Source organism: Haliaeetus albicilla, chromosome 20 (genome assembly GCF_947461875.1).
Source record: "Haliaeetus albicilla chromosome 20, bHalAlb1.1, whole genome shotgun sequence".
NCBI classification, from domain to species: Eukaryota; Metazoa; Chordata; class Aves; order Accipitriformes; family Accipitridae; genus Haliaeetus; species Haliaeetus albicilla.
The window spans coordinates 13485813-13510167 of record NC_091502.1 but is presented as its reverse complement, the minus strand read 5'-3'; the positions used below and the strand labels follow the sequence as shown (position 1 = coordinate 13510167).

The 24355-nt window shown below is 42.5% G+C and overlaps 1 protein-coding gene across 8 annotated transcripts in view; it reads left to right on the top strand.

Annotated features, from left to right (window-relative positions):
- The first annotated feature begins 596 nt into the window (after window positions 1–596).
- The window catches only part of YAP1 (Yes1 associated transcriptional regulator), a 96319-nt gene continuing 72560 nt past the window's right edge, over window positions 597–24355 (top strand). The window contains exons 1-2 of one of the 8 annotated variants that reach the window (XM_069808317.1): window positions 597–1280; window positions 4239–4486. In XM_069808317.1, coding sequence (XP_069664418.1) covers window positions 957–1280; window positions 4239–4486 — 572 coding nt within the window. In that variant the 5' untranslated portion in view covers window positions 597–956. The remainder of the gene's footprint in view (window positions 1281–4238; window positions 4487–24355) is intronic. The other 7 variants (XM_069808319.1, XM_069808318.1, XM_069808321.1 and 4 more) reach the window with 7 other exon arrangements.

Genomic DNA, 24355 nt, shown 5'->3' with positions numbered 1-24355 from the left:
CGCCACCGCCAGGTGAGGCGGGGGGCCGAGGGGCCGGTCAGGCCGGGCCCGGCCTCCTCCTCGCCCCGAGAAGGGCCGGGCCCCTCCGCCTCGGCCCCGCGGCTGCCCTCGCCGCGGCCGGGGGAGGGCGGCCCGGGCCGACGCCCCCCCTCTGGCGCCCCGCGGGCGGGGGCGCACCCCCCGCCCGGCGGCGGCTCCCCGGCCGGCGCGGGACGGCCCGGGCTCCCGCCCCCCGCTTCCGGGCCGGCGGGGGAGGGGAGCGCGGCCGCCCCTCCCCACCCCCTGGCGGAGCGGCCGCCTGGAAGTCGGGATAGAAGTTCGGGGGGGGGGGGGGGGGGGAGAGAAAGAAAAAAAGTTCTGGTTGGCGGCACCGCTCCCTGGCAGCCGAGGGCGGGCGGGCGGCCGCCGGCAGAGGGGCGGCGGGCGCGCAAGGAGGGGGCGGTGGGGTGACGGGCCAGCCCGGGCGTAAGGCGACCGCGGGCCGCGCGCGGTGCGGGTGTGGGGGGGGGCGGGCAGCGCCCCCCGCGCCGGGCGCCCCTCGAGCGGGAGGCGGTGCGGGCGGGCGCGCGCGGGAGGGCTGCGCGGCAGAGGCTGCCTCGGTCGGATACGGTGCGGGCGGGCCCAGGAGGGGCGGAGCCGGCGGCGGAGAGTGATTCGGGCGGGCGTAACTCCGAACTTTTGTTTGGTGTGTCGTGTGAGTTAGTTTCCGCCGCCGGGACAGAGGCGCCGGCCGGGCTGGGCCGGGCTCGGGGAAGCGCCGCACGGTCAGAGTTGTTTTGCCAGTTGCTGCGGCCGGGTCGGTTTCCCTGCCGAGGGGCGAGAAGCTAGCCGGCGACAGCAGGACGAGCCGCGGCCCGGGGAGCGGGGCATGCGGGGCTGGGAATCCGGGCTCTGAGCCGCCGAGCCCCGCCAGGGAAGCGCCGGTGGGGGCGTGGGGGGGGTGTCCCGACGGAGCCATGGATCCCGGGCAGCCTCAACCGCAGCAGCCGCCGCAGGCGACCCAGCCCCCGGCCTCGCAGCAGCAGCCGCCGCCGCCGCAGCCCCCGGGCGCGGTGTCGGGGGCCCCGGCCGGCGCGGCGCAGCCCCCGGGCGCGGGGCCCCCTCCGGCGGGGCACCAGATCGTCCATGTGCGGGGCGACTCGGAGACCGACTTGGAGGCGCTGTTCAACGCCGTGATGAACCCCAAGGGCGCCAACGTGCCGCACACGCTGCCCATGCGGCTTCGGAAGCTGCCCGACTCCTTCTTCAAGCCGCCCGAGCCCAAGGCCCACTCCCGCCAGGTGAGGGGGAGGGGGCGGCCGCGCCGCGGGCGGGAGGCGAGGGGCGGGGGGCGGCCCGGCCCGGCCCGGCCCGGCCGTGCGCTCGCTCCCCCTCCCCGCCGCCGCCGCCGAGCTCCTCCCGGGGGAGGCGTGTGGGGGAGGGGGCCGGGGCGGGAATCCGCCCTCCGCGGGGCTGAGCGGGGCGGGGGGCGCCCGGCCGGGGCTGCCGGGGTGCTCGCTGCCGCTCTTCCTCCCGCGCAAGGCGGGGGAGGCCGTTCTGTGTGTCGTCGTCGTCGTCCCCCCCCTTGTTTGCTCTTCCCCAGGGGTGGGGGCGCCGGCGGCTCCTCTCCTCCCGCGCCGCAGGGCGCTGAGGGGAGCCGGCGCCGCGGCGGGAGGGAGGGAGGGCGGCCGGCCGGCCGGCCGTTGGTCCCGGCCCGGGCTGGTCTCCGGCGGGGGCTCGGACTCTACCTCCGCTCCCTGGCGAGACCCGCGGCCGCTTTCTCGGCCTCGCCGGGAAGGCGGCGGGGAGGGGGAGCCCCTGAAACTTCGGTGAAAACGCTTCGCTTGGGGGACGGGGGAGGATCTCGCTTTGGGGTCTAATCCTGCCCCGTGGTGGGGCTGCCCGTCCGTTGCCGGGGGGTGATGAGGTTGCGCCGAACTTCCCAGCCCCGCCAAACAATATGGATGTAGCTCTTCCACCATTTCATCACTGCGCTGGGTCGAGCAGGATTAACAGCCCCCCCCCAGAGGCACGCTTCAGCAGTTCATTCCCGGGCCGCCCTGCAGGTCTGGCGGCGCCGAGGGTCCGCCGAGTTCACCGCCCGCGCCCCGGGCAGCCGCCGTCCGAGACCTGAAGTGCCGGGGCCTGGGCGCGGGGCCGGGGGCTGCCGAGGCCTCGGCGGGGCAGGGCCGGCGGTCGGCCTCCGGGAGCGCTCGGTCTTCAGGCAGAGTGACTTCGGTGCCCAGAGCGAGGTGTTGGTGCGGATAGGACTGAAAGTTAATGTTTAGGCCGCTGTTGCCAACTTTTTGGAAGGAGGCTGTGCCTGCTCGAGTGCTTTACGAAGTAATGAACTTTGTTGCTAAGCTATAAAATAGGTTTTATTATTGGCTATTGTCACTTTATCTGCGTAGCCAGTAGGAGCGAAACTTGCTCTGTGTACTGGTGCCTGGTACTCGTGTTGTTAAGGGTCTGTCAGCGTTTCCATTATTAAACTTCTGTTTTGAAGGATTTATAACTTGGCTTCAGAAGTTCACTCCAGGCTGAACCTTGGCACGTACTCTCTCAGCCTAGGAGTTAATTCATTTTCCAAATACTCGAAAAATCAGTCCGGCCTTCGTATTGCAAGACTGGAAAGAAAATAGAAAGGGGTGGGGCTGAGTTGCTTCTGTAGTTTTGCTTGCTTCTGAGTTGCAGACCTTTAATAACATACTGAAATCCAGCGAGGAATAAGGTTATTATATATAGTTTTTTCTAAGTTGTGCAAATCTTATCGCAGTACACAAATGTGAACTGCTATACGCATTCAGCTAACACTTGGTGCTGTGTCTTGTTAAATACACTAACTGCAGTTAAATAGCTATCACGTTTGAAATGCACTTAATGTGTGACGTTCATACGAGTTGTACTTTTAAGGTTAGCGTTACCTTGCTTGTGTATGTTACTTTTCATCTGTAATGCATCTTTAGTTGGATCACTGTTCCTTGTACGAGTCAGTGGTTCTTAAAACATAAACTTGAAATCCAGCTAAAGCCAGAGAATCATTTGCTTCATTGCAGACTGTCTTTTAAAATAAGACTGTTTTGCTTTTCCTTTTTGTTTAGTTGTGCCACAAAAATATGCTGTTTAACAGAAAAACTCTGTAAGTTTCTGTAATTCTCCCCATTTTTCAAGAATTAAAATGCCTCAAATTCAGTTGATTTGCAACTTGCGTATTTTGTTTAAATGTAGGCTAATTCGTTTCCAGTTTAATATATGAAACTTCACATGTGCTTGCATACAGATATCGTGAAACAGAATTGTCAGTCTCCGTAAGAGTGTGTAAGTGGGGCCTCGTGTATGGTGCAATACCTTGTGTAGAGAGGTGTGGCAAGGGCTGATAAATGCGTCTTCTTATAGGTGTCCATGTTGTCCTGGTGCATCTACAAAGTCAATTAATTGGTAAATACATTTAAAAAATATTACTTTAATCCGTTTTTCAGAGCTGCTTTTTCTGTTTCATGGTGGACACGTATTTATTACTGGCAAGGAAGTTCTATGTACTTATGACTGGTAACCGGTGAACGCTTTTATGAGTCATTTCTGATTGACTGGTTAAACAGTTTGCTGAAGCTTGGGCAGACTCTTTATAAGCTCCTGATACCCTTAAAATCGTGGTTTCTGTGCAGGTTAGGAAATTTTGTGTTCAGTCTTGTTGTACAGGGTTTCTTTATGGTTGATTTCAGGAGCCTTCCTCTGTTGCTGTCGGTTGGCATTTCTTTGTTGCTTTGCTCCTTCTGTAATCTTTTAAACCCCTGCAGAAGGTGTAAGTGTGGGTGTCCTTGCACCCCCCCCCTCCCATTTCAAAAGGAGAGTGGGAAATTAACTCCTCCAGGAGAAAGTGGGTGTGATGGTAATGTGTGGGTGCAGTCCAGTAGTGAACCATGCAATATGTTGTATGAGGTCTGCTGACTGCGAGCATGTTTTTTTCTTAACCCTGCACCAAGGAGTAAGAACTTTAGTTTTCAAAATAAAACTAAAGGCACTTAGCACATAACTTAAAGTTAATATTTCTTGACTTACACAAGGGCTTTTGTGATGCTAATTGACCGACCTACTTGGAGGCTCTCTTGGAACAGCAACAACTAGAAAATAAGCAGAACTTTAGAATGACTGACTTATGAATTTCTTCTGAAAGGTTCATTTAAAGTGAAATGTCTTCTTACAGCTGCATTTCTACTGAAATATAAGAATCTTAATGGGAATAATTTCACTCCTGGCAGGCCAGCACTGATGCAGGGACAGCAGGAGCCCTGACCCCACAGCATGTCCGAGCTCATTCCTCTCCAGCGTCACTGCAGCTGGGAGCTGTTTCTCCAGGGACGCTTACACCCTCTGGAGTAGTGACTGGACCTGGCGCTCCATCTTCTCAACATCTCCGCCAGTCTTCATTTGAGATCCCTGATGATGTACCTTTGCCACCAGGTTGGGAGATGGCTAAGACACCATCTGGACAGAGATACTTTCTTAAGTAAGTAAAACTTGTTTTCAGTTAGCAGAATCTCTGGCAGATTTATTTTTTGTTTGTTTGTTGGGGTTTTTTTTACAGTCTTTGAATTTTAGTAAATTTCATTGTGTTTAAAATACATATTTTTAAAATCATGGTCCTGATTTTAGTAGGAGATCCTACTGCTTCAGCCTTCCATATTGACTCTCTGCTGTTTCTGAAAACTGTATGGTACTCTGTGAATATTTACCCTATCTTAATGTTAGCTGGAGAATGTTATCCATTATATTGTATACTTAAAAACAGTGAAATGCACATAGTGATTTTTAAACAATGTGACTTTTGGATTTGCTGAACCTTGCCAGAGTTCTTATGCAGGTCAAAATACATTTTACCTCATTTTTATGATATATAGAGATCTATGATATATAGATAAAAATACAGAGTAACTTTAGAAGCTCTTGCAGTGGGAATGTATCAGGACTTCTTATTTCTTGAATAAGGACAATTATGTAAGTATGCAATCAAAACATTTTTGCCTACTCTCATGAGGAAATTAACATATGTGATTGCAGTATTTGGGTCTGTAACTCTTAACTTGCCTATATTCCCTGCAGTGAAAGGGAAATTGCAGAACTTCTAACATTGTTTCTTGTTCCTGCAGCTGTAGCTTTTTCACACAGTGAAATTAGTATCACCTTTTCTGTACCTGAAGAGGTTACATATGCCAGCCATCTGACACCTAATCCATCGGGGAACATTTTTTATGCTGTGTAGTTTTCTAAAACAGCAGGAGCTTGTCGTTATTTCTGAAAGTGTGTCCACCAAGACACCTAATTGGCCTTCAAATATTTTGACCATATTTTGAACATTTTATTTAACTGCATGTCTCTTAAGTAACCCATTATATGTCATTTTCAGGGCTAGGAGAGGGGAGGGGCAGCACTGTGTTATTTATGTAAAACTTATTTCAGCCAAGAAAAACATCTTTATCCCTACCATTCTTGCTAAAACATTGTCATTACTATGTGCATTTGATTGAAGTAGTAGAGTTTGTAGCTTCAAAAACACATTTACATTGTCTGCAATGAAAATGGAACTTGCAGAACTTTAAAACTGTTTTTTGTTCCTATAGTGATGTTGTTACCATACAGAGAAATTAGCGTCGCTTTTTTTAACTGAAAAGAGGTTACAGCAGTTGTCTGACATTATTTGAGCCTGAAGGTTACTTTTTGAAAACAATCATTCTGTATTAGGAATGTGAAAATGAGCGTTAGCTGTAGATCTTGAAGATGTGATATATTCTTTGGTGATGTTTAACAAATCAGCATATTCTAGAATGTGAACTCTTCAGTGGGCACAAATAGAATTTTTTTGGAACTGTAAGTTTATGCCATTTGAGAACTGTACCTCATTGGACCTTGAGGAAAGCACAGACTGAGTTTTGAAATGAAAAGCAAACTTTGTTTTGACTGTGCCTAATTTTGACCGCCCGGTGAGAGCTCTTAAAGAGCAGCTTCTGAAGCATGAAAAATAGATATTTGATTTTTAAGTTTTACTGTCACAAGTGTTTGGTTTTCATAACGCTGTCAATTTTACAGGAAGTAGAACAGTTTAAGAGGTGCAAAATGTCTTCACGCTCTTATAATTGACTTTTTAAATTATGCTCATTCAGGTGAAATCAGAGTGAAAGATTTGTTCTTGGAAAGCTTTTCCGCAGTTTCATTATTACCACAAAAAATCTTTTCCTTTTTTTTCTGCAAGTTTTTCGGTCCTTTCTTGGTGTCCTGGTATCCATTTCAAAGGGTCAGGTTTCAGCAAGAACAATAAAGAGCCTGAGACTGGAAAGTACACACAAGTCTGGCAAACTCATCTGCATGAGCAAGATCGTTTGTTCTCAAGCAGACATCCAAAGTAAATGATTGAAAGAGCTGCTAGCTGTGAAGGATGTGTCTTGAAGGGGAAAGGAGTGGAAACAAACCAGGTTGTTAGGAAGAAAAATAAAGGCTGTACTTTTTGAACCTCTCCCTGCTGGGTCACATGCTGACCTTGGGAGATTTTAAACAGCTTAATGGGCTGTTTTCTTTTGGCTTTCCTTGGGTGATGCTGTGGTATGGGAGAGTCTAATGAGGACAGTTCTGAAGGCTCTGTTCACACTTGAAGAACATTTGTTGTTCCTAAAAGGTTGTTTAATACTATCTACAGGTGAGATCCACCAACTTTCATTGGAGTTCGTGAAGATTTGTAAAAAACATTTTGAGTACTAGCAAAATGTTTGCTTTGTATGTTTAGGAAATCCAAAGAAATGTAAGAGTTATTTTTGAGTAGCAAGTTTGTATTTCAGAAGCTTTTTTCAGTGTTGAGTGATAAGTTCTATCTCATACCTACAAGCCCGCTAAAACTCACATCTTGTCTAGCTATACCTTAAATTTGCTTGAAGCATGAGTACAAAGATTCCTGATGCTAAATACATTTAATGTGGTTCCTTCTACCATATGCAGATTTTTGGTATCTCTTCCAAGTATTCAGCTTTTTTGTTGGATTGGCTGCATTGCTCTTTGTTTCCATTTGCTCTGTTCTGTAGCCACTCCATGAACAGTCTGGTAATCAGGCTCTAGAAAGACCTTTGCAGAATAGGTAACAGTATTAGATCTTTTCCAGATGTCAGTAAGCCTTATGGTTGTAGTTATAATAATATACTACAGTGCAAACAGAATAATATCAAATTAAGTACCGTACTTAATACAGTCCGGAATATAGGCACTTCCAGTAATCAGTGGGTCAACCACTGCAACCATAGTAGTTTGTGCAAAGAAATGAAAATGGTGTGTATGGAAGAGAAAATACTTGTCTATATGTATAGATACATGCACCAAGTTATTTGTCCAGATGTTTTATATACACGCCACATGTATCCATACATATTAAAAGAGGGCAAGAGTGATAGTGTAGGGTCTGAGCTAGAAATACTCTTGTAAATCAGTCTGCCATCTAGATAAACCCCTTTATGTATGAATGCCCAACATATGATTTGCCAGAATTTCACTCATTAGCGTTCATCTCACTGTTATGAGTAGGACTCCTGAGTATAATTTTCCATTAGTGAAAACGCAGATGATTTTGGCCAGTGAGTTAAGACATGCTTGCTATACAGCTGGTAAAACGAATAGTATTTTTTACTGAAACTGTTACTTAAATAGAGCTTGTAAGTTAAGACTTGCCTGGTTAGTAAGTGGTCACATCTGAGTCATCTCAGCATTGCTGTGCAGCATGCTTTAGCCCATTCTTAAACATGCAGTGAAAAAGACTTGCTTGGTTTGTGTGGTGATGTCAACTGCATTGCTTTTTAACCACTTCCTGTTAGCCAGCTGCTGGTTGACATTTCAGTGAACTATGGAGAAAGATAGGGGATCGCTCTCTAGGCAAAAGATAATATGCCATGAGAGTAGCAGACAACAACTTGCGGAAAGAAAAAATAAGTTTCACTCAATTTTGGAATTACTCTTGTATTGTTTTACCTTAGTGTTATGTTTTTAATTCTCACAATACCTCTGTGTAATACCTCTTCTCATTTTGCAGTGTGAGGAAAAGTTAACTGATTGTCCAGCAAACAAGTCTTGTAATTATTTTTCCTACAGGAAGTAGTTCTTGCAAGCAGTTTATCAACAACTTCCTATTTTTTTCTGTGAAGTGTTGAATGACTTCCTGAAGGAGGCCAAGGTGGTTTTCATTAGTATCTGTGGGTGTGTTTGAGGTGCTTACCCATCTGGCAGAAACCTTAAAAATAGATTGCTGTTACACATTTCTTATGTGCCCTGTACAGAGGTATGGCTTTGGATGTTATGAAACCAAATCGTTTTAATATAACAGGGAAGTTTGTTTCTTTGTGGTTTGTTTTTTTTTTCCCTCTCATGTCACACATGAAAAATATCCAGCAATGCTGTTAAATTTCTCTTCCATCCCCTTTTTGCCCCTGACAGGAACCACCCACTACACCAATATCATCTACTCCACTCCTCCTCTCCTCCCCACCCTGCCAAAGTAATCTTCGTCTTACAGGGCAGAAGATGTTTTTTGGAAAAACTGCTGCCACGGTTGCATATTTTATTGAATACCTTAATTTACGGGGGAAGTGCATATTCAGAATCATCAGTTAATGTGAGCCCTTGTGTTTATGGTTCTATAGTTCAGGCTATATTGTCATTAAAAGAGCTGTATTGTTGGAAATGGAAATGGCAACCACTGGTTTTGTTGGGTTTGTCTACTTTTTCATGCTTTTTATACTAAAAAGCAGTTGAAGATTTTTCTGTTTGCTAAATTTTATTTGTAATATGTCAAATTAATTTCATTTTTACATTGATGATTTCTGAGTGTTTATGAAAATATTCATAAGATCGATGATCTACCAAAAAAAAAAGCCATAGAATTTGTCCAGGGGAAAATGGGCACTGTCATCTTCAGAACATAGCTGGAGGAAAGAAATAATAGTTAAAACAGTTTTAAAGTAAAACATGCTGTGGTGTGTTTTTGGCAACTTAAGATTTTTTTTTTCATCTTGGAAGACAGTCATAGTGCTACTAAGTGTATATTTTTTCCTTCTACCTCTACTTGAAGAGTCCTGTGAAAGAAGAATGATACAAAGTATTTTGAATTTGCAGTTGTACTAAAGATTTCTGTATCTTTAAAAGGGCAGAGAAAGAATAAGGGCAAACCTGCCTTATTTGTGTTAGCACTGAGACTGAGCTGGGAGGAGGATGAAAGTATGTTCTTCAGCCCTCTGAACCAGCTTAGTGGGTGGGCATCAGTGAAAGCAATGGCACACGGTGCTTTTCTTGTGTTTAGTTTTGTTTTGCTTAAGAAAAATTGCAAACAGTGATACCCATGCATTCAATATCCTGCCATACAAGGTGGTTTTATAAGAATATTCCGAAAACAGGAATGTGATTTCAGGTAAACAAAAAACATACCTTGTGGTTTTCACTAATGTATTTTCCTTTTATTTATAAGCATATTGCATTTATTATCTTCAGAAGATAGAACTGGGGGAAAGATATAGGCTCTGTGGCAGTTAGCTGTAAGTTAGTAATTAAATTACATGAGGATTTTCTTTTTTTTTTTAAAAAAATCGGCTGTTGATCTGTACTTTTTCTCCCCACAGGTTTTGCCTTTCAATATCTCACAAAAACCATCTTTGTGCTTTATAGTGTCTGACTTGCTGCCTATTGAAATCTTTCATAAACTCTAGAAAGCACTGGATTAAACCTCTACTAAGAGCTTCTAATACTGTCAGGGAGCATGCGCCCGCTGTAGAAAATACAATGTGAATATAATTCTTACAAGTCTACATAAGATCTGAATATACATGTAGGAGAGAGAGAAAGCAATGGCATACTTGGAAAAATAAGGTTGTATTAACACAACGTTCATTAGGGAGGAAAACTACAGTTGTTTCAAATAGCAGACGTACAAAACTAAAAGTTGATACTTCCCTTATGGAATTGGTCAAAATTAATTCTGGTTTAACTGTTGAGAACACTGGTGTAGTTTTGGTACATATATGCTTTAAATGCCTGATACTGTTTTATAGCAATGCTTTCCTATCTCCCAAATCAAATTTGAGATCAGTTTTATCTTACTGTGGTGTGAAAACTGTATTATGTTGAAAGCTGTAATTGTGACTGAGAGGTTTATTAACTGGTATTTTATAAGGAGAAATCTTAGAGTGCTTCTGACCAGTAATAAGAAGAGGTTTCTGAAACAGCTTTAATCAGAATTTAATGTTTAAAAAAGATGCTTCTGCAATTCTGCTTTTTAAAGATTTTGTCAAGTTATATTTAGTTAAAAGTAGTAGCATCAAGCTCTGTGAGAGCAATTACACCGCTATGGAACTACTTCTGTTTTCTCAGGTCTTGACCTCTTCTAAAGACAAACAAGAATTTGATATAAATCAAGATGAGTGTCTTCTGGACTCTCTTATCCTTCTGCCTTTCTTCTGTATGTTGAAGATGGCAAAGAATTATAGTTGTGGTTTTTTAGTAGTCATCTGGTCTGTAGCACAGGGTAATCTGTAACTCATCAGTCACATCATGGAAATTCCTGCTCGATACAAGGCAGTAAAATAATAAGAGGATGTTAATTGGAAAGTTCCCATGAAAGGAAGACAGGCACTACGCCACCAGTTTTTTGCAAAAAATACTTCTAATGGGTAAATGCAGTTGAACTGATCAGTGGCGTATGTGGGTAAAATCATACCTACTTTTACAAGGTTAAGCTCTTATGCTCTTATCTTTCCTCTTCTGCAAATGAAAAAAATCAGTAGCTTTAAAATTCCAAATATAAACCCTCCATTTATAGTTTGCTCAGTTTCCCTCTGCAATTGTGGCACAACAGCTGCAAATTTTTAAAAGCTGACACAGAGCAAGCAAAGTGGATTTTTCACTCGGTTCATCCATTCTTAGAGTAGACTTTCAGAGAAAGTAACTTATCAGCACTGGGAACGCTGAAATACTTAACTGCAGGACCTAAATTGTGTCGCATGTAAAATTAAAGCAGAGTTCCTTGTTTGCTCCCAAAGAAATATTTTCACATATCAGACATAAGCAGTTACTGGATGATGCCCAGGAGAACAAGATGTGTTATTCAGGGTTGAGATACAAGATTAACTGTTAAAACTAGTCTGATATTAACTACAAGCAATTTCTTTCAGGCTCTTGATTAAGACTAGACACCTACCCCTGCAGCCAACCAAAGAAAAAACCAAAAAATTAGGTAAACAGCTATAGAGAGCTGTCGGCCAAAACTAGAGATGTTTCTCTTCTTTTTATATGTGGCCAGACCACTGCATGTGTTTATTTATCTTCATAGCTGGGAACAAATTCAGATGATGTAATTAGATGTAGTTTAACCTTTTGAAACTGATAGCTACTCAGTTGTCATTAATTTTGTGTCCTTGTATTTTTATAAACTCTATAACATATTTGCCTTTATTGTTTGTACAATCCAAACATACATATGCAGTAAAACTCATTAATGGTGGAACTTGCTGTCTGTCACTATTTGTGTAAACGTTGTTCCCTCTTTCAAGGTGTGTGGTTTTTTCCCCCCTTCCCCCCCCTTCTTTTTTTTCCCCAAACAAGCTGCATGTGATTATGTAAACCCTAATATTTAAATGACTCAGTTTATCTTGTAAATTCTAAAGAAAATTCCACTTGGCTGAATGTAGGAAATTTACAGGATATTTCTGTGTGTGTAGCAGTCCTCTGGCAGGTGCCCCTAGGACATGGTCGGGATACCATGTAGTTGACTGAACAGAAAGACAGAATTGTCTGTAGGGGAAATTCGACAGCCTGGGGGTTAGCATAATGTGAAACAAAATTCTTGGGAGGAGGCTGTGCATTGGAATGTTAACAGCTAGATGCCACGTTATGGCAGGACATACTCTCACAAACAGCTTACTAAACCTCATTTTGATGTAAGGCTACACTGGGAAATTTACCAGATAAACTGTATTTTTTGTTAAGCATTTAAATAGGAATCTAGAGTATGGGGGAAATTTGTCTTTATTATGAAAATGGTACCTAATAGCTATTTTTTGGTAAATAAAACTGGAGTTTTATTTGGAGGACTGGGGTTTTTGAAAGGTGTGACTAAGCTGTGTCGCTGTTTCATGGCCTTCTGAAGTGCTTCTTGGAGTCTGTTTTCTGGGATTCACTCTGCTGGTGTTTTATTTGGCTTTTGACTAGGTTACTTCAGGCTGTGTTTCAGGCGAGTACAGCTAGGTAGTCTAAATTGCTGGTTAAGTCAAGCTAATAATATAAAGCTGCCTTGTAAAGTAAGACTTTTACCAGTATACTGCCTGCCAGTCATGCTAGTTGCTAAGGAAACAAAGCTGTCTTGAAAACAGTCTTGGACTTTGGTTTAATTTCACTAAGAGACTTTGCTGCGTCATAGTGAAAGACCAGATCCCCTTTGTTTAGTGTTTGACATGCTGTTTGGTAACTTAGATCAGTGTTAGTGGTTAAGTTTAGTTCTTGATTATTACATTGATGTTGTGAAGCCAGTTTTTTTTTCTGCTGAACTGTTTTATAGGAAAGTCAGGTAAAGGTCATTTACTATTGCTAGTTTATCTCCAGTGGGTTCTAATTTATGGAGAGCTTTGTTGGAAGTCTGTCTGCAGTACACAAGTTTATTTAAATAGTGTTACTGCTTTAAGGATGCCTTTCCCTTTCTGATTACCTGTTCTAACTGAAATGCTAAGTAAACTTTTTGCCTTTTCCAGATATGTTGTAAAATTAGACATTTATGATGTAACAAAACATTATCTGAAAGCAAACAAGCATAAGTTGTATAGGCAAAATGGAATTCTCTGGATAAAAGAAAAACGCAGCTCAGGTATCTTTTCTCACAGGATCTCAACTTTTCAAAAATTTTATTTTTTTTAAATTTGTTGTTTTTATTTGAAAAGCTTGGTTGGCAAGTCCTCTGCAATTACTTTCTTTCCAGCATTTATGTGGTCTCTTTAGAATGATGAGAAATAGAGTAGAAGAGAAGTTTCTTTCCATATTTACTAACTATGCTGATGGTATAGTTAATATGGTTGGTAGACATAAATATCCCATGCACATTCAGTGGTGGTTTTTATTTTTTTTTTATTTACAAAACCTTTGTCATTGTCAGAATAACCAGCTTTCCATGAGTTAAGGATATGAAAGGAGATATACTTAAAAAGGTGTAATCTGACATATACAAGGCTGTTACAAAAAAAGGTGAAGGGACTTGGAAGGATGTTCTATGCCCAATTTTGTAGGCCATTTTTGTATACATATGAAAAACATATTTGTAGGGAAAAAAAAAAGTAATACTGTGCTTTAATTGGAGTTTAGGTGTCCATTGACTTCCGCACTGTTCTTTAGGTCAGGTTGAATTATACTTGCTTAACAATAAAAAGTTTAAAATACTTCCAGTCATCTTTTCCAGTGAAAAGAGTTAATAGCACAACCTGTGGTTACAGGAGTTTGTATGCATCAGCCTGACTAAGCTAAAACTACCTGCGTTCTAGTTTGTGAGTGGTTAGATTTTTGAGAGCTTTTTGTTACGCTGCTGTTGACATAATTATCTGTATGTTATCATCAGTGTAGAGCTGTGTTTCATTTTCCTGCCTTCTGTCCCTAAAAGCATGCACACCTAATTTCCATCTGTGTATGTCACTTAAACTCTTCTAGCTAGTGAGTTTAACATTTGGACTGAAGTAAGCATTCTCTTTCATAACTGGTCTTTCAGGTTTTCACTTTTTACGGGAATCTTTTTCTGAAACTATTCTAAAGCAGACCTAAGATATTGGGACCAAATGATTACTAGGTAACAGAGGACAGGAACTTTCAAATTTGTAGTATTAGGATAACTGTTATAATCTGTATGCTTGTGGAGTTTTGGGTCTTATGTATATATTTTTTTTTCTTTTTTTACCATAATGACTAATAACTAGAAAAAATCTATTAGATATTTCACAATATCCTGATAATTTAGTCACTGCCTAGGCATAAGGAAGAGAAAATGTGAAACAGACATCAGCATAAACAGTTAAGAATTAACATTTTAGCATCCCTATTAACAAGGTCAAAGGAAGTCTTAATTACATTCTTTTAAGAAATAGTTTGCGATTCAAATTGTGCCCATTTTTTATTATGTTGTTACATGGGTCTTGACATGATCAGCTTTGCATTGTAGGGATTTGTTGAGGCACTTGGACAATTCATTGTTCTCTTAATAAATTAAATGTCAGTTGTACATGGTAATGTTTCCAAGAAAATTTAATCTTAATGCAGTTTCATAGTTGTGGTACCCATTTTCCAACTCCTGGTTTTAAGGTTGCATTGGAATAGGAGGGGGGGGATGCAGAAGGAGGACTTTTTTTTGCTTCTGGTGCAACTACTTGTGTGGCTTTTGCTCAGGGCTACAATTTGAATCTTGTTTATGCTGTGATGGTGAGTAACTCAGAGATTGCGTGTGAACTTTAATTGATTCCTCCACTCTGCAGTCCTATCGGAGTAGGAGTGTAGACCCAGGTATATGCCAAGTTCTGCCCTTTTAAAATGGCCTCAAATGCTTGCTCTGTGAAACCAAAGGGGGAGGATTTTAAGTGCTTTCTAAGCCAAGGTAACAGCTAACTTAGTTGAGGGAGTTGAAATAAAGTGAAAATTGCTAGCTTTTGTAATGGATAAATTTTATGTAAATAAACTTATGGGAATAATATTTTTATCCTCACAAGAAGCCATTGAGGTCTTGTTTTGTGCACGCAGAACAAGTTTGTTTGTACGGAATTTATTTGGAATACAGGAGATTGTGGTGCTGATGCTTCTTGCTTTGCCAGGATCTGCACGTAATTTGCCTACAACTTTGTAAAATTCTTTATATGAAAGTTATAAGCAAACTTAGAATTTTGCTAATCCATGATGCTTTTATTTCATAACTAACTGAAATAACTAGCTTCTATCCAATTTCTACAGATAAATATATTTGAACGTTATTGCCTTTATCTATATCTATAGTTGTGATATGAAGTTACAAGAGCTTAGAATACTAACCATTCAGTTACATACCCATAGTTGATTAAAATATTTCAGCCCTACCTACCATATGTGGGTAGACATGCATATGCTTTGTCTCCCCATTGAGTCAAACTGCAAGATACACCTTCTATAAAAGAAGTAGATGCACATGTTCTTTTATTGTATAGGATGCTGTTCAGTTCTTGACTTGGAGCTAAAAACCTTTTGTCTGTTTTGCGAGCTGCAGAAAAATAGGATGCAAATTTTAAGCAATTACTTTATCAAACTGATGAGTCCAAAAAGAAGTAGTTTTATTAATGAAGATACAGACTGCAGTGCAGTAGCAGTTGGTGCTGTCACATTGTGCTTCATAAAACAATGTTTTCATTTGTACTTCATTAGGACTAGTAGCTTTTAATTTAGGTTAGTATATCACTTGCATACTGTTTGAGGCAATATTTCTGCTAAAGAAAAAACATTTATTTGTGAAAGCTATTAGGTTGTTTTGCTCATGCTCCTGCCCAGTGTTTTAGATCAGCTGAGAATTTCCTAGCTGTTACCCCTGTGGTGGATCCTACAAAGCCAATATTTGGCTTTTGGTGGACATAGCAAGGCTGAACTGCAGAATCAGATGATAATGTTTTGTTGTTTCATATGGGTATCTTTTTGTGTAATAATAAATGTAAGGTATACTTAAAATGATGAGGTGAAGGAAAAATTCAGATGATGATGTGTGGTTGCAGTGGAGATAAAAAAATAGGAATAGTGGGAGTAGGGAGGCAGTAGAAGCAGCAATACTGTTCTCCCTAAGTCTTTATCTGCTGTTCTTGATAAGATGTTCAATTTTAAAACCTAGCAACTGTTTGGCCCTGCCAGCTTTGCTCTTATAAGAGAGCTTGTTAGCAGCATCTCTTTAAACTGTCCAGATTGTTTCAAACCAAGTGCCTGTCCAGATCAGTATCTTGCTGCCAGTACTGGTCATGAGCAAATTTCTTGGAAAGAATAAGAACAGGGCAAGCATATGTGATATTCTCTCTGAGAACTCTCCCAGCTTCCAACTGTCCTCCAAGACTTGTGCTGTCTCCCCTTGAGGCCATAGAAACTTTTAGCATCTGCTGCATGCTTTGGCAAGGAGTCTCACTGGTTGTCTATCCACTGCATGAAGAAACGCCTTCATTCTGTTTTAAGCTTGGCTCCCGTCAGCCTTATTCAATGGTGCCTAGTTCTTATTTTGGAAGTGACAATGAACAGTTGATGCATGTTTGTGCTGCTCAGGATTAATATCTTTTCCTCTGGAAGTCATCTGTTTTGAAACTTGAAGATTCCTAACCTGCTGGGTCTTCCTGGGATAGAAGCTTGAAAAAAGTGGTGATCCTTGCAGTCCTTCTCTAAGCCTTTTCCAATTTTTGTTACTTTTCGGATGAAAGGTTAAAAATGTTTTACAACATCCATCATCTAAAAAAAATAAAATAAATTCAATTTGTTCATTCTGCTGCTTGTCCTTTCATTCTATATTCTTTTTTTTTCAGTTCTTTGCAGTTAGCAATTGACCAAGAGTAAATTTGTGTCGTTGGGAAACTTTGTGATGCTGCTGCTCTTTTCCTTGCATAGGTCCTAGCATATAGGCCTCTGTGGAAGTTGAGCAGAGGCCTACCTCTGGTGCAAAAGCTGTTGATTCTTCCGTCTTGGGTTTTGGAGGTTTGTTTGTTTGTTTGGGTTTTTTTAATTTCTTACAGGTAACTGTTTGTTCATGTCGTATCAGGACCTATCCTTATCCTGTAGTAACAAAAAAAACCAACCCCACAGAACCAAAACCAAACCATACTTGCTGTTCCTAATCAGATCTTCTAGTCACTGGTTTCTGGAACTTAATGCCTGCTATGATTGCTGTGTCTCCAGAAGTTGTGTCTTGGGATGTAGCTACTTCTGTTGGTACATTCACTTTGGAAGGGAAGGGTTATCTGTGCTTGCTTCAGGCTTATGTCTGGGAGCTGCTGCAACAAAACGGAAGTACGCTGGTGTGATAAAATGATGTTGTGTATGTCACTAAAAAAAAAAAAAAATTCCAAGAGAGATTAATTTCTAGAATAAAATATCTTATGGCTGATTCTACACATGTATGTAGGTTTTTAATTGAATGGATATGTCATTAGAGAAGTATGCAATGCCAGGCTATTTGGAAGACAGGTTATATTTCTTCATATACTCAGTTCCAGCAATGCTGAAAGAATGTTGATCTCAACGTTGTTTTGGAACTGTCATTTCATATTCTACTTTTAAGTTTAGTTACAAAATAGCTTCTGTCAATAACCCTGTCTTACTTCTTAGTGTCTCAGTACCAGATGCTTACGCCATGTTTTTCTGTGTCGTGCAGTATGTCTACATATCACGACAGTTCAGTAACCAAAAGAAAAGTATTTGGCTCTCCAAATTCATGAGTTTAAGATTGTAAACCGGCTCTAACTGATTTTGTGATACTGAATATGTTGTTTCGAATGTGGCAATCAGTAAATAATTGGATAGTAAGTAACAATTGTCCGAGTCTGAAAAAAAACTTGAGTGGTTCAGATGGAAGCTTTCTTCTCCCAGCAGTGAAGGTTGATTAATTCTGCATAGGAGCTTCAGGATTGTCAGGGTCTTACGTTGGCTGGAAGATTCAAAGAGCCATAAATTTGCCAGGTGATCTAGACATGGTTTGGTTTTTTGGGGGGGTTGTTTCTTCAAAGTTCAAGAACACAGCCATTGGTATCTTTATTATTATCTAGCCAGCCTAGTATTTAGTGAAGGTTGGTCATCCATCCAACCTTCTGCTGAAAGCGTGAATGTTGTTAAAGCTAAATCAGGTCAGAAGTGACCAGTGAAGTCTAGAAAACTTCCAAGCATGGAGATCCCACAACCTCCCTTCCTCCTGGTAATATGCTCCTTCAGAAAATGGTTCTCTGCAGCAGAGCAAAACATACAGTGTAGCTCCTGATGGACAGCTCACACCTAATGACTTTTTAAGTGGGCTGTAGTTTCTCTACTAGCCAAAAAAATGAAATGTCATGCTTTAGGTAGGATTTTCTTAGGACTGGAAAAAAAGAAAAAAAGAGCAGTTAAGAAACTTGATGTATTGGGTTTGCGTTGCAAGGTTTTGGTAGCAGGGGGACTACAGGGGTGGCTTCTGTGAGAAGGCACCAGCAGCTTCCCCCATGTCTGACAGAGCCAATGCCAGCCGGCTCCAAGATGGACTCGCCACTGGCCAAGGCCGAGCCCATCAGTGACGGTGGTAGCGCCTCTGGGATAACAGATTTAAGAAGGGGAAAAAAACCCTGCTCAGCTGCAGCCGGGAGAGAGGACCAAGAACATGCGAGAAGCAACTATGCAGACACTAAGTGAAGAAAGGAAAGGGAGGAGGTGCTCCAGGCACTGGAGCAGAGATTCCCCTGCAGCCCGTGGGGAACACCTTGGTGAGGCAGGCTGTCCCCCTGCAGCCCAGGGAGGTCCACGGTGGAGCAGGTGGGTGCCCGAAGGAGGCTGGGACCCTGTGGGAAGCCCGTGCTGGAGCAGGCTCCTGGCAGGACCTGTGGACCCATGGAGAGAGGAGCCCACGCTGGAGCAGGTTTGCTGGCAGGACTTGTGACCCCGCGGGGGACCCACGCTGGAGTAGTCTGTCCCTGAAGGACTGCAGCCCATGGAAGGCAACCACACTGGAGCAGTTCATGAAGAACTGCAGCCCGTGGGAAGGACCCACATTGGAGAAGTTTGTGGAGGACTGTCTCCCGTGGGAGGCACCCCACGCTGGAGCACGGGAAGAGTGTGAGGAGTCCTAGCCCTGAAGAGGAAGGAGCGGCAGAGACAAGGTGTGATGAACTGACCCCAACCCCCATTCCCCGTCCCCCTGCGCTGCTGGGGGGAGGAGGTGGAGAAAATCAGGAGTGGAGTTGAGCTGGGAGGAAGGGAGGGGTGGGGGAAAGTGTTTTAAGACTTAGCTTTTATTTCTCATTATCCTGCTCTGATTTGATTGGTAATAAATTAAACTAATTTCCCCAAGTCAAGTCTGTTTTGCCTGTGATGGTAATTGGTGAATGATCTCTCCCTGTCCTTATCTCAACCCACGAGCCTTTCATTATATTTTCTCTCCCCTGTCCAGCTGAGGAGGGGAGTGATAGAGGAGCTTTGGTGGGCAGCCGGCATCCAGCCAGGGTCAGCTCACCACACTTGCTCAGTCTGTTTCCTATACATAAGATAGTCATGTGTGGTGACATCCCATGTCCCATCTCACATCTAATAAGTTGTCCAAATGATCGTGCTCTACTCTACAATCTTGTGTGTGTTCAGTAATTCATACAGGGACTTGCCTTCCTGGAATGTCTGGTTGACGTATATCGGTTTTCTAGGTTATTGCTTACTGTTGTGATCATATCTATGCAATTCATTTTAAGCTGCTTGAAGCTCTGACAGGTTACTGGATCTGTAATACAGTAATAGCATTTCAGCTAGTACATGACATGGCTTCTTAAATGATCTATATGCTGTGTGTTAAGTCATAATTGCAGGGAATCCTATTCAAAATAGAAGAAATTGCTGCTTGTCTATGAAATCATCCTCCACATTTGTACTCCTGGTGTTCTGTAATTATGGGTTTCTGAACAAGATAGATAGAACTGAGAAGAGAGAACTAGACAGAACAGCGAAAAATGTATTTCCATTGGGAAAGTGTGTCTTTTATTTTTAATGTAGTTTGATTTTGAAAAAAAGTCTTACAACATTAACTTCACAGCTGATTCCTGTAGTGGGCCTGTAATGCAAGGTAGCCAAGTTTATACACAGATACAGTTGTTTCATCAGTAGTGGTACTTGGTCAGTTTTGGGTCCTACTCCCTGGTTCTTATTGCTACAGTTACTTTTAATTTTTCCCTGCAAGTCAGTTGTTGGAGAACTTGTCATGGCACATGGAATGGGAGTAAGGAGACTCATGGGAAGACAGCAGAGCATAAGGAGGTTGAAGATGTTCTTATGTTAGGATAGGTTGGGTCTGAAGAGTGAAAGCAAGCTTTGTTTGTAAACTTTGTTTAAGGCAGCCTCTCTGAGTTTCATAGTTGTTGCTGTGCTGGCATAGCTACTTGTGTAGTTTTGTCATGAGACATGTACCAGTTTTTTTCTGTGATGATTTTTTTTTTCAACTGGATCCATTCTCTGATCTAGTTCATGGTGTGACTGCGTAGAGGAGGAAGTAGAGACAGATGCTGATAATGGCATCACTGATTTAAGGCTTAATTTACTCTTAAAGAGAGATGCATGTGGAGTCATTCCATCTGACAGGAATCCAGTTTTCTTTTTTAGTAAGAACAAGCCACTACTCTGTAAAATATTGCTGATGGATTTCAGGATTGTTAATCTAAAATTCAGTATAATCATAAACCAAATACTTCATGTCTTTAGAGCTTTTAAAATAATCTGTACAGCATTGGAGACTTTTATTTTAGTAAATGATGTAATCAATTTAAAAAAAAATATTTATTGATCCCTCCACATTTATAATGATATTTTCCTAGAAGACCAAATGCAATTTTGGAGCCAGTAAAACAGTCTTGATTTATTCTTTGGAATGTACTGAATGGGTTTGGGGGTTTAGAGGTGGGGCTTTTTGGTTGTGGTGTTTTGTTTGGGCTTTTTATTTTAGTTTGCTTATTATTTAGAATTACTGTCAATACTATTCCCTGCAATGCAAAATATATTGTTACAATTTCCTATGGACAAATAGGTGGATTCTACATTGCTCTGCCCTGGGCGGCTTCAGACAGGGTTTGATCCATTCTTACTGTCTGCCATAAATATACTTTAGATTTAACTGAAGCCTGTTTTTACTGTCTTTTAACCTAACTTACTCAAATAATATTTTGATCAACCTTATAATGGCAGAGTTGAATGAGAAAACTACATGTACAGAGGAGATGATGTAAATATTTTTAAAAAGCTTTATTGAAATGTTACTTTTTAATTTTTGGCTCAAGTTTCTAAGCAGTATTCTGTTGCTAGTTGCAAACAAATTAATTGTGAGTACTGAACACAATCATTCCAAGAGTAAGCCAGTAATAAGGCATAACATTCATTGTCGTCTTCCTTGAATCCAGATTCTATTAAGAACCTCCAGAAAAGAGGTTCTTTTTTGTTTTTCGGTTAATCTCTACCCACATCCTAGCAGCTATGGTGATGCTCAGCAAAACTAGCTATTCTTAATCTAAAGTTCAGAGAGCTGATTGACTGCAATCCTCAAGAAAATTAGCTTAAAAAGTTTACAAAATTTCACTCTTAAAATTGTATTTTGGGATATTTGGTTAAAAAAAAAAACCAAACACAAAAAAACCTTGTGTTTGAGCTCCTGTAGATTTGTGATCAGTATCTTCTTCTGTTGTGGAATATGCATTCGTGCTGTTTATAGAAGCACAGAATGGAGTAATCTGAAACATGGTGTATGATGGTCTATTTCAGTGTCTTTAACAGAAAATGTCAGTCTTCTGCTAGGAATATGTGGTACATCAATGGGGGACAGTGAAATAGTACAGATAAGTTGGCGTAACAAATCGTTGGCTTGGATGGGGTTTTTCTGGGGGTGGTTTTTGGGGTTGTTTGCTTGTTTTTTAGTAAATAAAACCATGCATTAATATGTAGCTTAATATGAACTTCAAAACCAGCAAATAAAATAATGGGGAAAAGCAGGTTTTAGTGAGCCATATGGAGAAAAAAAAATTAAAAAGCATTGGTGTTTGTCTGGCTTGTAAACCAAAATTGAAGTTTTATTGCAGACATCTGTGTAGAGTTACCACCTTCCTGTTGTACAGAAACTGAACTAGGGTGACACAATGGTTCTTCCAATCCCACCAATACACCTCTTAGTTACTTAGGACTGGCAATTAAAAAAACAGAAGACAGACATACTTTAATGATGGATAAGTATAATACTTGGCTGTGGTCCGGTATGTATTCTGTAGCTGCTACTCTGAGATCTGAGCTTGGTTTTATTCTAACAATATGTGTAAACTTGGCTTTGCTGCAGTTACAAATTCGATGTGTGAACTAAATTCAGCTGAAGTCAGCAAGGTGTGTGTGGTGGTTTTGTGGTTGGAATTTTTTTTTTTGTTTTGTTTGGGGTTTTGGTTTTTTTATGGGGTTTTTAAATTAAAAAACCAAAACATCTTGGGCATTGAATTGAGCTGTTAGCCAGTATGACGTGTTACGCTATCATGGATAGTACGCTAATAAAGCTGTTTTGAAACCAAATTATGTTGCCTTTGTAAAAAATCATTTTTTTCCTTGTAATTTATCAGTGAAAAACCTCTAGCTAAACTGGAAGATCTGAAATACTGTGGGTTTTGCAAAGAGGGTTGGGAGGAAGGCAGCTTGGATATTTGTCGCTGCATATGTGTTTAATTTTTAAACCTACAGGTGCTCAACAGAGTTTCAGCCTGTTCAAGTCTTTAACAGGGTTTAAAATCTGCACAAAATCAACATCTTAGTGTAGATAACTTTTAATGAGGGATCAGAATATTAATTTTGGTTTATTAACAGTGTAAATTTTGTACACCTGGTATTCAAAAGAAAAACAGCTCAACTAATGACTGACCTATGAGTGGCTTTTAATCATGGAGTACAGGGGGATGATCACTTCCCTAGTCCTCCTGGCCACGCTATTTCTGATACAGGCCAGGATGCCGTTGGCCTTCTTGGCCACCTGGGCACACTGCTGGCTCATATTCAGGCAGCTGTTGACCAACACCCCCAGGTCCTTTTCTGCCGGGCAGCTTTCCAGCCACTCTTCCCCAAGGCTGTAGCGCTGCATGGGGTTGTTGTGACCCAAGAGCAGGACCCAGCACTCAGCCTTGTTGAACCTCATACGATTGGCCTCGGCCCATCGACCCAGCCTGTCCAGATCCCTCTGTGGAGCCTTCCTACCCTCCAGCAGATCAGCCCTCCCACCCAACTTGGTGTTGTCTGCAAACTTACTGAGGGTGCACTTGATCCCCACATCCAGATCATTGATAAAGATACTAAACAGAACTGGCCCCGAAAATGAGCCCTGGGGAACGCTGCTTGTGACCGGCCGCCAGCTGGATTTAACTCTGTTCACCTCCACTCTTTGGGCGCAGCCATCCAGCCAGTTCTTTACCCAGCAAAGTGTATGCCCATTCAAGCCATGAACAGCCAGTTTCTCCAGGAGAATGCTATAGGAAACAGTGTCGAAGCCTTTACTAAAGTCTAGGCATAATCCACAGCCTTTCCCTCATCCATGAAGCTGGTCACTTTGTCATAGAAGGAGAGAGGTCAGGACCTGCCTTTCATAAACCCATGCTGACTGGGCCTGACCACCTGGTTGTCCTGCACGTGCTCTGTGATGGCACTCAGGATGATCTGCTCCGTAAACCCTCCCCAGCACTGAGGTCAGACTGACAGGCCAGGAGTTCCCTGGATCCTCCATCAGGCCCTTCTTGTAGATGGGCATCACATTTGCTAACCTCCAGTCAACTGGGACCTCCCCGGTTAGCCAGGACTGCTGGTAAATGATGGAAAGCGGCTTGGTGAGCACTTCTGCCAGCTCCCTCAGTACCCTTGGGTGGATCCCATCTGGTCCCATAGACTTGTGTGTGTGTCTAAGTGGTGTAGCAGGTTGCTCACCATTTCCCCTTGGATTATGGGGGCTTCATTCTGCTCCCCGTCCCTGTCTTCCAGCTCAGGGGGCTGGGTACCCAAAGAACAACTGGTCTTACTATTGAAGGCTGAGGCATAGAAGGCATTAAGTACCTCAGCTTTTTCCTCATCCTTTGTCACTATGTTTTCCCCTGCATCCAGTAAAGGATGGAGGTTCTCCTTAGCCCTCCTTTTGTTGCTACTGTGTTTACAGAACCATTTTTTTTATTGTCTTTTATGGCAGTAGCCAGATTAAGTTCTAGCTGGACTTTGGCCCTTCTAATTTTCTCCCTGCATAACCTCACAACATCCTTGTAGTCCTCTAGAGTGGCCTGCTCCTTCTTCCAAAGGTCATAAACTCTCCTTTTTTTCCTGAGTTCCAGCCAAAGCTGTCTGTTCAGCCAGGCCGGTCGTCTTCCCTGCTGACTCGTCTTTCAGCACATGGGGATGGCCTGCTCCTGCGCCTTTAGGATTTCCTTCTTGAAGAATGTTCAGCCTTCCTGGACTCCTTTGCCCTTCAGGACTGCCTCCCAAGGGTCTCTCTCAACCAGGCTCCTAAAGAGGCCAAAGTCTGCCCTCCAGAAGTCCAAGGGAGCAGTTCTGCTGACTCCCCTCCTTATTTCTCCGAGAATCAAAAACTCCAGCATTTTGTGAACGCTGTGCCCAAGACAGCCTCCAA